Source organism: Pempheris klunzingeri, chromosome 18, assembly GCF_042242105.1.
Source record: "Pempheris klunzingeri isolate RE-2024b chromosome 18, fPemKlu1.hap1, whole genome shotgun sequence".
Taxonomy (NCBI): Eukaryota; Metazoa; Chordata; class Actinopteri; order Acropomatiformes; family Pempheridae; genus Pempheris; species Pempheris klunzingeri.
The window spans coordinates 19,214,216-19,227,457 of record NC_092029.1 but is presented as its reverse complement, the minus strand read 5'-3'; the positions used below and the strand labels follow the sequence as shown (position 1 = coordinate 19,227,457).

General features: G+C 43.5%; 1 protein-coding gene across 1 annotated transcript; it reads right to left on the bottom strand.

The window, feature by feature from the left end:
- Positions 1-11,284: 11,284 nt before the first annotated feature.
- On the bottom strand, positions 11,285-12,271 carry LOC139218159 (trace amine-associated receptor 1-like). The gene has a single exon (XM_070849715.1). It carries the CDS (start codon positions 12,269-12,271, stop codon positions 11,285-11,287), a length of 987 nt encoding a protein of 328 aa, XP_070705816.1.
- Positions 12,272-13,242: the final 971 nt, after the last annotated feature.

The window sequence follows — 13,242 nt, the reverse complement described above, 5'->3', positions numbered from 1 at the left end:
TGTTCGACTTATAACTTAGAAAATTCTTCAAATAGCATGGTTCTGTAAGCTAACTAAAAAACATGTTTCTGTAATATCAAAAATCCTAAATGTCCTCCTAAACTGAGATAAGATAGGATTTCACACTTGTTAAGTTTCTTTAATGAGGCCACAGTTCAATATCATTGCTTTCTGTGATCAGTATGTACAGTGGGACAAAAAAGTATTTAGTCAGCCACCAATTGTGCAAGTTCTCCCACTTAAAAAGATGAGAGAGGCCTGTAATTTTCATCATAGGTACACTTCAACTATGAGAGACAGAATGGGGGAAAGAATCCAGGAAATCACATTGTTGGGCTTCACTATACAGTGAATGGCACATGTGAAGACCGCATGTTTCTTTGTCTGTAAAACTATTGGGCTCCTTTCCCCAATGCCCCCCAGTTTCACAGATAGGTGTGAAATCACCCCCGCGCCCAGCTCCACTGTCACCATTGGCCGGAGGGGACACATGATTTTACGACCACAGGCCCACAAAACCAGTTCACCCCCACTGAACTCTCTCTTTCTCATCGTCTCTCCTGAAGTGGAGAGACCAGGTCTTTCCTGCTCCCTCTCCTCCTGCAGAGGAGAGACCAGCTCTCCTGATCTTTCCTGAAGAGGAGAGACCAGCTCAACTCAGCTAAGCTCTGCCTCAGTGTGGCCTGTCCAGAGCAGCCACCTCCTTCATGGTAGCGACACAAGGTCCTGCCTGAAGTAAGCAGATCAGCGCCAGCAGGCACGACCCAGAGTCTGCCAGCTGATAACCAACAACAGGAGCACCCCAGCAAGTTAGTACAGAGCTGCTAACTAACAGGAACAAAGGAGCGATCGGATTCCTCCAGCCTGCAACCACACAGCACGGACACGAACCACACCTTTCCTCCAGCAACAAGCTGAGAAAGCAGCACCCTCAAGGACACTTCGTCCCCCCTTTTAAGGACTGGTAACAAACTCTAACTGGGCATAATTAGCATAGCATTACTGCATACATGGTTTACCCTTGTTAATGTATTGACTTGCTTTAATGTTCCTTGAGTTTGATTATTGTGATGTGTTGCAGATTACTGTGCATCCATTAAGTTTAGTTGATGTTAGCCTACAAACTGGCCATCACCATTTGGTCTCTCTCCCCCACCTTTGTGGGACCCATCTCACATTCCTCAGCCTTATCACACACACACACACACACACACACACTCTTACACTCATATTATTTTAGTTTAGTCATAGAGATTTAGTTAGATTGTTTGATTGATTTTGTTTCTGCAACAGCAGATGTCTTTAACACCTACTCTGCTTCAGCTGTACTTACAACCAAAGTACAAGTCCTTAATGCATAACAAATGATGTCCCTGAATTTTGCTCTGTTTTAATAAATGTTTTAATACTTGCTGTCTCCGTTAATGTTGTACAATTGTGGACACTGCCAACCTCTACACTGTCAAGAACTCCAAAAATCCTTCAGCTAGCTATCAATGTGGTAATTTTGGTAGTAATTATTAAATTAATTATAAAACATAATTCCAAATTGATAGGTTAGTATTTTTATGAGACTAAATCAATTAAAACGGCTGTCTTTTCCTCGTTTTTCGAAGTGGTGCCCCAATCGAGGTGGACTTTAATCAAAGTTCATTTATTTTAATAATTATTAATTATCTTTGATAATTATTAATTATTTCTGATAGCCAAATTGAACATTACCACTTGTTAAAGCACAACAAATGGTGCCCCGTGTGAGGCAGAGTACTGTTGGCAATTGTTCATATTTGTACAATATTAATTTTCAGCAAAATTTTGGTCAAAACCAAAATTTTTGAAAAAACTTTAAAACGAGCAAAATTATCATTTTTAACCACTAGTCAGTCACAGAAGTACTTCCAGCTGTACTTTCAAGTGCATTGTGGTGAAAATCAATCTAACTAAATTAAGCTAAAAACAATTTGAAGAGTTAGTGTTACTGTGAGTTAAGGCTAAAGCTAATGCTAATACTGGTGCCTATGTTTGAAAGCAAACATTGAAAGCCCCATAGTGTTACATTTAGAGCTTGCTACTGCTGCTAACCTTTCAGGTAAACCTACCCTGTAGGAAGAATTTGGTTCGGCATCTGAATGTCACACATTCAATGCAATCTGTCCATTCGCTGTTAACTAAAGTGCTTCCTGTTTGTTAAGACACAGCGTGCCACCGGCCCTGTGAACTTAGAGCTTGAACCTGGCTGTTACTGCCGTGCATTTCAGCCTGATTAAGAAATAGAGCCTGAGAGAGAGCCACAGCGTGCTATCAGCCCTGTGAAGTTAGTACCTAGCTGCAACTGCCACGTGTTCCAGCTTGAGTAACTTAAAGAGACATTCCTGACTGTTACTGCCGTGCATTTCAGTTAGAGAGTCAAAATTTTGGTGAGTAAACTTATTTTGTGTAAATCTGCATTTACCTTAATTGGCCGTAGTTTGCTATCCCCACCAGTTCCACTAGATAGTGTATAGCTACCTTCTAGTGTAGGCCACCACAGTGTTAGGCTAGTAGTATTCCCCAAGCTACGCTTCAAGGTGTCTGCCACCGCAACACCACAGCCAACCACTTTTAAATTTTATATTTGATAACTTGTTTTACCTCACCCCTTTTCAGGCAACAATGGAGAACCCCTGTGTAGAACAGTTTATTTCTTCCGTAGCACAGAGCCTAAAGCCCGGCTACCCCGAATTCATTAACAAATTGAATTTCAGTGAGTGTACAGAAGAGATAGACTCCCTACTAAACGACAGGTGTGATGCACAGACTGCATCCAAGGGCTCCTTGTTAAAATGCTTGCTTTTGACTTTTCACAGGCAAACCAGCCTCGCCCTTCAGAGCAGAGCAGCCATAGAGAAGGAGGTAGAAATCCTGAGAGCGCAAAATGCTAGCCTCTTCCATGAGGTTCAGATGGCTAATAAGAAAGCCCTGCGCTACTTAGAAGACCTGCACACAGCAGAGTTAGATCTCTGTTCGCAAAAAGAAGAAATGTATAGACTGAAGTCAGAACATTTGGCCCGACCAGAGTCGATCAGCCAGTGTGATTCCGGTTACTCCGATTCACACTCTTCTATCAGTGACAGGTTCAGTTTTTCCCCAAACAGAGGACATGAATTATTCCCACCTGAACACAAGTTCTTGGGAATGAAGTCAGCTCCTCAGCCTCCGCTGAGAGACCGAGCTCAAAGCCACCTGACTTCCCATTCCTCTGAAACAGACATAGAGGAGTTGTCTAGTATATCTTCTAGAAGATATTCCGTCCCAAGTCCCTCATTCACATCATTGCACGACACATTTCTCCATGCTTGTCCCTCCAAAGATGGGACTAGAACAGTCCAGGACTGCTCAGCCTCCTCTCTGTATCACCGTCAGAGTGGCCGCTGTTCAGCCCCTGTTCTTCCACCACAGAGAAGTGTAGGGCATGATTTACATATCAATGACACTAGCTTAGTCTCGCCTTCACAGAGTCCCCGCCTTGAAGAGCTTGAGCTTCTAGCTAGAAGCATTGACAGGTTTGATCCAGATAACTGTGATCACCAAGTTGAGGACTATTTCAGGGAGCTAGACTACAACTTAATTGACTTACCCCATGCAACTGAAAGGGAGAAAGTTAGACTTGTGTGGAAAACCAGCTCTAAAGCGGTCCACAAGTTTATACAGTCACGACCTCCCAGTGTCAGAAATGAGTATAAATTGCTACGTCAAGCACTTACAGAAGAATTTTCCTGTGCTACTGACGACACCACAGCAATAGTTGCAGCCCTACAAATTAAACATGCCCGTCGTGAGCATCCAAAAGAGTACTACCAACGTTTGAGACACGCATATTTCCAGGGAAAGAATGCACCAGGCTTAGAAGAAAGCTCCACCTTCAAAGCTTTATTCTTGAGAAACCTCCACCCATGTGTGCGTACTCACGTTGTACTCAGGACACAGGAAGGTGACCCCTCATTGCAGGAGATACGGAAGATGACACAGGTAGTTTGGGAAACTATTGTCTCTTCCAAAGCAAGGGGGGGGACAAGTGAGCCACCCAGCTCACACACCAAAGTGTCACATAGGTCAGCTGCCCCAAAAGTTCACCCTCACAACCAACGAAAGGGGGGTGACAAAAGACCACATAGGGACACTGAGCGTAACCGCCAGGTCCGTCCACTGCCCAGGGATAGACACTCCGAGCACAGGAGCAGGAGACTGCCATACGCAGAAATCCAGGCAAGGAACAGTGACCAGGTAGCGTACGGGTCAGATGATGACTACAGCATCTCTGACTGCAGCTCAGAACAAGGCACGGACAGTGACTTTGTATGTCTCTCTCCCTCTGGCTACCAGGAGCGTTACAGCCCTGAGCCACGAAAGAGTAAGAGCTCCAGAGCTCACTCCTTTTGGTCATGGCAGCACTGACCAGATGACAGACACCCAATCTACCTCACCTTCACTACAGTTATTTAGGCAAATTTGAATTTGTTAGCAACAGCAACAAACTCATTTGAGCACTCAGTAATAAACAAACATTACTGAAAGCCTAAATTCTGATTGGATTCAACACCACTGCTCAACTTCCAAGTACACTTGGACCAACTTCATATTTTGTCAGTAAGATCATACAAAACACACTTAGGACACACTGTTATGACTTTGTCATTTTAGGTGCCTCTATCTCTGCTACATAACACACTGACATTTCCTGTTCCCACTAACCCTCACTAACAACTGAGAAACACAGGTTATTAGGATGCAGTATGTCATTGTTGTGTATAAAGAACTGTTTTGTAACGTATGTCTGCTCTAGCTTAGCCAAGATAGATTCAGCATATGCCCAGTTGGATAACAAACTGCCCAGTAGTTACCAACTTGTTTCACCTGGACTGACAAAAATGAACAATGGCCGAAACATGCACAATTATCCCATCAGCATCCCACATCAGGTGACATCCTGATGGCAGGGGGGATGTTGGGCTTCACTATACAGTGAATGGCACATGTGAAGACCGCATGTTTCTTTGTCTGTAAAACTATTGGGCTCCTTTCCCCAATGCCCCCCAGTTTCACAGATAGGTGTGAAATCACCCCCGCGCCCAGCTCCACTGTCACCATTGGCCGGAGGGGACACATGATTTTACGACCACAGGCCCACAAAACCAGTTCACCCCCACTGAACTCTCTCTTTCTCATCGTCTCTCCTGAAGTGGAGAGACCAGGTCTTTCCTGCTCCCTCTCCTCCTGCAGAGGAGAGACCAGCTCTCCTGATCTTTCCTGAAGAGGAGAGACCAGCTCAACTCAGCTAAGCTCTGCCTCAGTGTGGCCTGTCCAGAGCAGCCACCTCCTTCATGGTAGCGACACAAGGTCCTGCCTGAAGTAAGCAGATCAGCGCCAGCAGGCACGACCCAGAGTCTGCCAGCTGATAACCAACAACAGGAGCACCCCAGCAAGTTAGTACAGAGCTGCTAACTAACAGGAACAAAGGAGCGACCGGATTCCTCCAGCCTGCAACCACACAGCACGGACATGAACCACACCTTTCCTCCAGCAACAAGCTGAGAAAGCAGCACCCTCAAGGACACTTCGTCCCCCCTTTTAAGGACTGGTAACAAACTCTAACTGGGCATAATTAGCATAGCATTACTGCATACATGGTTTACCCTTGTTAATGTATTGACTTGCTTTAATGTTCCTTGAGTTTGATTATTGTGATGTGTTGCAGATTACTGTGCATCCATTAAGTTTAGTTGATGTTAGCCTACAAACTGGCCATCACCATTTGGTCTCTCTCCCCCACCTTTGTGGGACCCATCTCACATTCCTCAGCCTTATCACACACACACACACACACACACACACTCTTACACTCATATTATTTTAGTTTAGTCATAGAGATTTAGTTAGATTGTTTGATTGATTTTGTTTCTGCAACAGCAGATGTCTTTAACACCTACTCTGCTTCAGCTGTACTTACAACCAAAGTACAAGTCCTTAATGCATAACAAATGATGTCCCTGAATTTTGCTCTGTTTTAATAAATGTTTTAATACTTGCTGTCTCCGTTAATGTTGTACAATTGTGGACACTGCCAACCTCTACACTGTCAAGAACTCCAAAAATCCTTCAGCTAGCTATCAATGTGGTAATTTTGGTAGTAATTATTAAATTAATTATAAAACATAATTCCAAATTGATAGGTTAGTATTTTTATGAGACTAAATCAATTAAAACGGCTGTCTTTTCCTCGTTTTTCGAGGTGGTGCCCCAATCGAGGTGGACTTTAATCAAAGTTCATTTATTTTAATAATTATTAATTATCTTTGATAATTATTAATTATTTCTGATAGCCAAATTGAACATTACCACTTGTTAAAGCACAACAACATTGTAGGATTTTTAATGAATTAATTGGTAAATTCCTCTGTAAAACAAGTATTTGGTCACCTACAAACAAGCAAGATTTCTGGCTCTCACAGAGCTGTAACTTCTTCTTTCAGAGGCTCCTCTGTCCTCCACTCGTTACCTGTATTAATGGCACCTGTTTGAACTCGTTATCAGTATAAAAGACACTTGTCCACAACCTCAAACGGTCACACTCCAAACTCCACTATGGCCAAGACCAAAGAGCTGTCAAAAGACACCAGGAACAAAATTGTAGACCTGCACCAGGCTGGGAAGACTGAATCTGCAATAGGTAAGCAGCTTGGTGTGAAGAAATCAACTGTGGGAGCAATTATTAGAAAATGGAAGACATATAAGACCATTGATAATCTCCCTCGATCTGGGGCTCCACACAAGATCTCACCCCGTGGGGTCAAAATGATCACAAGAACGGTGAGCAAAAATCACAGAACCACATGGGGGGACCTAGTGAATGACCTGCAGAGAGCTGGGACCAAAGTAACAAAGGCTACCATCAGTAACACACTACGCCACCAGGGACTCAAATCCTACAGTGCCAGACATGTCCTCCTGCTTAAGCCAGTACATGTCCAGTCCCGTCTGAAGTTTGCTAGAGAGCATTTGGATGATCCAGAAGAGGATTGGGAGAATGTCATATGGTCAGATGAAACCAAAATAGATTCCAAAACACAGGAAAAGGTGTTGTTATCCTTTGTGCAAGCACGTACAAAGTTCATCGGTAGTTGGTTGACCTGTATAAGAAGACTGAAGGGGTAGTTTGAATTTTGGGACGCATCATCAGTAGTGCTCCTCCGGATCCTAGGGTGTTTCGGCCTTTCACACTATACACCCTCACCAGAGGCGGCCGGCTGCAGGGCGATCAGTCCTGAGCCTGCGTCCCATGCCCAATTAGTCATGAGAGTCAACTTGTTGTTAAATGGCAGACATCTCATGGGACTATGCATAGCAGGGTCGTCCTGTTCCCTGAGTCAAGCCTAAGCTGACCGCATACCTCCTGATTTATTACTTGTGGGCCCAGCAGGGGTCCTTCCTCTTCATCCAGAGCCACTGGCTGCTTCTCTCTGCTGCCTCTGATGCAGTTTTGATGGCTGTGCGCAGGCTCTGGCCCCTGATTCCCAGGTCTCTCAGCAGTTTGGTGGTAGATGTTGCCACAAATCCTCTACATCCAACCTCCACTGGGCGGACTTCCGTGTTCCAGCCGTGATGTTGTGCTTCAGCAGCTAGCTCAGCATAGCACAGGTGTTTTCGCTCATATGCCTCGTCCACGGAATCCTCACAGGGTACGGTGAGCTCGATTATATAGACCTTCTTTAGGGAAGGGGACCAGAGCACCAGATCAGGTCTTAAGGCGGTGGTGGTGATCTCTGGAGGAAACACCAGTTGTTTGCCAATATCCGCGAGCAGTTTCCAGTCACGTGCTAAGCACAGCTGACCTCTCTCCGATGGTGTGGAGCTGCTCCTGGTTGCTTTAGCCCCTTCACAGACAAAGGCAGTTCTCCTTAGGGGGTTGGATACTGGAGGTGGTAGGAAGTTGATGGAAGTTCGCTTGTCCTCCAGGGTGGCTGCAAGGCTCTTTAGAACTTGGTTGTGGCGCCCTTGGGTGAGACTGGCCTTACACCCTGTTAGTATGTGCCGGAGAGAGGCTGGTCTGGAGCAAAGGGTACAGCCTGGATCATCACCAAACCACTGATGGCAATTGGTTGGTGTTGGAAGGACGTCGTAAGTAGCTCTGATGGTAAAGCTCAAACTTCGTGCTTCCATGGCCCACACATCCCTCCAGCTGAACCTCCTCCTCTCCACACTGTCCCACCGTGTCCACTGTGCCTGTTTGCCAAGGGAGACCGCCTTGGCCCACCTTGCAGACTCCTCCTGACGGCGTACTTCCTCCACCACCATCTTCCTCCGTGCTGGTGCAGTGGCCTTACTCCAAGCTGGGCGGCTAGTTGTTAGACCAAGGCCTCCTCTTCCGTGCTGAACATTCCCCACGATGTCAGCATGTCTGAGCGCTGATGTTGCCTCCTCCACTGCTGTTGCTGGTGTCCATTTGCGAACTTTTTGGTAAAAACTCAACTTGTCGTGTTTGGAGGAGAAAGAATGCTGAGTTGCATCCAAAGAACACCATACCTACTGTGAAGCATGGGGGTGGAAACATCATGCTTTGGGGCTGTTTTTCTGCAAAGGGACCAGGACGACTGATCTGTGTAAAGGAAAGAATGAATGGGGTCATTTATCGTGAGATTTTGAGTGAAAACCTCCTTCCATCAGCAAGGGCATTGAAGATGAAACGTGGCTGGGTCTTTCAGCATGACAATGATCCCAAACACACCGCCCGGGCAATGAAGGAGTGGCTTTGTAAGAAGCATTTCAAGGTCCTGGAGTGGCCTAGCCAGTCTCCAGATCTCAACCCCATAGAAAATCTTTGGAGGGAGTTGAAAGTCCGTGTTGCCCAGCGACAGCCCCACAACATCACTGCTCTAGAGGAGATCTGCATGGAGGAATGGGCCAAAATACCAGCAACAGTGTGTGAAAAGCTTGTGAAGACTTACAGAAAACGTTTGACCTCTGTCATTCTCTGTCGCTCTCTTCTACTTTGGCTCTCGACGAAGGCGGTCGCATTCTCCCCTCTCTCCTTCCCTTATCTCTTCCTGCTCTGCTCTCAGTCTTGTCTTGTCTTGACTAGGAGCCTCTCTCTGCACTGTTCTCTAAAACCCTAAACCTTAACCATGGAATTAGTGAACTCGTCTCTCCATGCAGTTGATAAAATTTTCAGCACCAGAAGAGCGGTGCCTGGGGAACCGGCATGCCCTCAAGGAACGTTTCCAGCTGGCTACACAGTCGACTCGTGGGATAAGTGGAGGACCATGTGCCTGGCGGACCTGTCCATTGAGGACATGGAAGATGTTTATCTGTTTGGATCCATGATAATAGGTGCTGTGCTGATTGGTTTTTGCTTTGCACTGATGTATCGTCAGAACTGGAAGACGGTGGCAGCAGTCAAGGGCCCCACTCCGCTGCCGACCATGATTGAGGGCTTAGGCAGTGCTCAGGCCGCGGCCGCGGCTGCAGTTCTCAACCGCACGGATAACATCTTGGAGAAGCTTTCGGCTCTGCAGAAAGGATTGGATCGTTTGGATCGATTGAGTGACCAGAATGGACAACAGAGTAAGCCAAGTCTATTGAATATGGCTGTCTCGCTCTAACCCAAATAATCTAATCTAAATTGGCCTCCCCTAAACTGTGGCCTTGGCCAAGGTCACTGCTGGAACAATCTCCCCTCTGAGTTCACTGCAGCTGGGACGCTCTTCCCCATCCCACCCCCATCCACCTGGTGCTTGTTGGCTTGTCTGGAACCAGACCAGGGATGTCTCCATGGCAACCGCCATGTTATCGCCGACGACCGCGAATGAACTGAGGCGGGTTTTGGGAACTGATGAACAAACACATCAGGACTTACTCCTGCCCTGCATCCAACGCCTTCGCCAGCTTCCACCCCTCCAGCACGAGGGGCGTGGTCCAAGGGTTCGCCTATTGGGGCTGTAGCCAGCGGCCTGCCTCCTGCGGTGCTGGAAATTCTACACTTCTCTTTTCCCCTCCTCTACTGCAATGTTGTTATGGTCATGTAATGTGCTAAAATTTGTGCTGAGGTTTTTTTACCGGCCCCACACTGCACTTCACATGAGTACAGTCTGGTGTCGCATGTTTTTTCTCCTCCCCTCTCTCTCTCCTCCTGTTCCCCCCCCCCCCCCACTTTCCCCACCACTGTAAAAGATGGAATTTCCCCCCTTGGGGAATCAATAAAAGTGAAATTGAAATTGCCAACAAAGGGTATATAACAAAGTATTGAGATGAACTTTTGTTATTGACCAAATACTTATTTTCCACCATGATTTGCAAATAAATTCTTTAAAAATCAGACAATGTGATTTTCTGGATTTTTTTTTCTCATTCTGTCTCTCATAGTTGAAGTGTACCTATGATGAAAATTACAGGCCTCTCTCATCTTTTTAAGTGGGAGAACTTGCACAATTGGTGGCTGACTAAATACTTTTTTGCCCCACTGTATATATGTGACCAAGATAGAAACATTCAAATATCAAATGCATTATTGTTTGGTCAGAATCACTGCTAAAATAATTATTAGACACATTCGTTATTGTAGTATGTCTTTATTTTATTTAAATCACACCTGCATATATGGGCAATTTTTGATCCATGTGTGTAAAGGTGATGTAGTGATACAAGAACTACATATTTATGAAGTAAGAAAGGTCAAATGAAAGTAATGATTTGAGGTAATAAAACATATCAATATATCAGCATATTCTTTCTGATTCTTGTTTGAATTAAATGTTTAAATTGCTTTTTTAAATGATTTCATCAATTTTGGGTCAAATTGACCCATATGTTTTCACTTTATTGTAAGTTTTGATACGTTCACACTTCATACGTTCCTATTTACTGCAGACGACTATTCACATGTGCTGATGTGATTTCATTTCATGTCAGTGTGTTCACCATAGTTCACTTCAGTTGACAGTTACACTACAGATAAACTATAATACAAGCACAACATCCTAACTGCTTGTCCTATCTTAACTGGAGTTTCAAAGATAGATAAAGTCCTTTCTTCCTATTATAGAAGTGATTCTCTGGCCGTGTCACATCCTATCTATCCATAGAATTACAAAACATTCATTTTCAGATTATAACTTCTGTAGAACCTTATCTGTTATCTCCATATGTGTGTTGAAGTAGATGCCAGTATTAATATAATAGAAATATCAGTATATCAGCATATATTGTAGTAGTGTAGTTCATTAAAATGGTATTTGAACATCCAAACAACATGTCAAAGGAGCTTTGAGTTAGTAAAATCACCTTGAAATATTTTTCCAGATATGATCAATCTGAATGCTGATCTGAACCAGCTGTAAAAGAAAGCATAAATAAATGGATTGAGCATTGAATTTGACAGTGTAAGCCAGTTTAGTGTTTCAATCACAGAAATTGGTGTAACATTGTATGCTAATGGCTGAAAGATTATACAAATAAAATAAGGAGTCCAACATAACAGGAAGACTCCCAAAACAATGGCCAGAGTTTTGGTGGCCTTTCTCTCCATCTTACTGACAGTTGCTCCACACTTTGTGGCCTGGATCCTGCATGCCTGTCTCTGTGCCACAAGGAAAATCTTCAGGTAGATACTTAGCATTATAATAACTGGGATATAAAAGGAGAAGATGCTTCCCAGAGTGGTTGATATTAAAGCATCAGTTAAACAATTATCTTCACATTTTCCTTGATTAAAACCTGCAATTATGATGACAGTTCCAAGTAGAACAGCAACTCCCCAGGTAACCAGGATCATACTTCTAACAACATGATCATTTATTTTATTTTTATAAGCTAGAGGCTGACACACTGCATAATATCTGTCAACAGAAATACAACATAGGTTTAAAATAGAAGCTGTGCTCAGCGTAACATCAAAGCTTCCTCGTACTTTACAAAATAGACCCTCGTGATACCAACACGACGTTACAGTGAATGCCATGCTGAAAGGAAAAACTAAAACTCCGACAAGCAGGTCAGCCACAGTCAGAGACAGGATGAGGTAGTTAGTGTGAATGTGCAGCTGTTTGAAGTAAATGATGGAGATTGTTACAAGAAGGTTTCCACATATTGTGACAACAGACAGTGAGCCAAGAAACATATATGATAATACACATATTATGGAGGGGTTGCTTGTAAATATGTAAGTTGCATTATCTGATTCATAGCAGGGATGTATGTCAGTAACAGTGTGAGTCCCATTGACAATCACTTCAGATTCCATGCTTCTAGATTCTTGCAAATCAATTTCCAATATTAATCAATTACATTGTCTTGAATATTTACTTCAGCATGTATAAGCACAACAAAATCAATGTTCATATGAAAGACAGACATTAAGTTAAAATCGCAAAATACTTCCAATTCATTAAGTGTCATACCATATGCCTCCAGTCCGCTACCACGGCATGCTATTGTGCAGAGCCTTTGAACTTGATGATAAAAGCCCCATCTAATTACCATAATTAATGAAAATGGCTCCTGTCCAATCAGAACTGTGTATGTGTCCCTGAGTCTGTTTAACAGTTTCAAAGTAACTTGTAAAATTAGTCATTTAATGTCTGCTAGAAAACAAATGTAATATGATATATTACACTTTATACAGATACGATGCAAAGTACTTAACTTTGAATGTGTGAAAAATGCACAGCTGGGTCTGAGATATATATTTTCTTCTTTCTTACAACACTTTTGAAAGGCACAGCCACCCAAAACCCAAAAGTTAGCTTTGCAATAACTTCTCACAATACCACGTGTTTAAGGTTTCTTGTTTAAATCTGTTGCAATAATCCCAGACATTTGGCATTATTATAACTGGTATATAATATTGTTAATAGCTGATCACATTCATTGAGCCATGCTTTTCATTAACTATGAAGGCTTTATATTTGAATACAAACATAATTATCTGTAGCTTAGGTTGATGGTGAAGGTAACAGTAAAAAATAGCCATGTAATGCAGAAAATAAGAAAGTTCCATTATTTAATTTCATAGCAGGGATGTACGCCATTAATGGTTTAAGTCCTGTTGATAGTTGGTCGGCACATGTTCCCCAGTATAGGCATTTAGTAGTACTGATAAAGAAAAGGTAATATGGTAGAACATGCCTTTATAGTACATGTCACTTTTGTGCACTGTGTGTGTGTTTTTCATATATACTTTAGCTAGCTAGTGATTTTGATTACTGATATTCT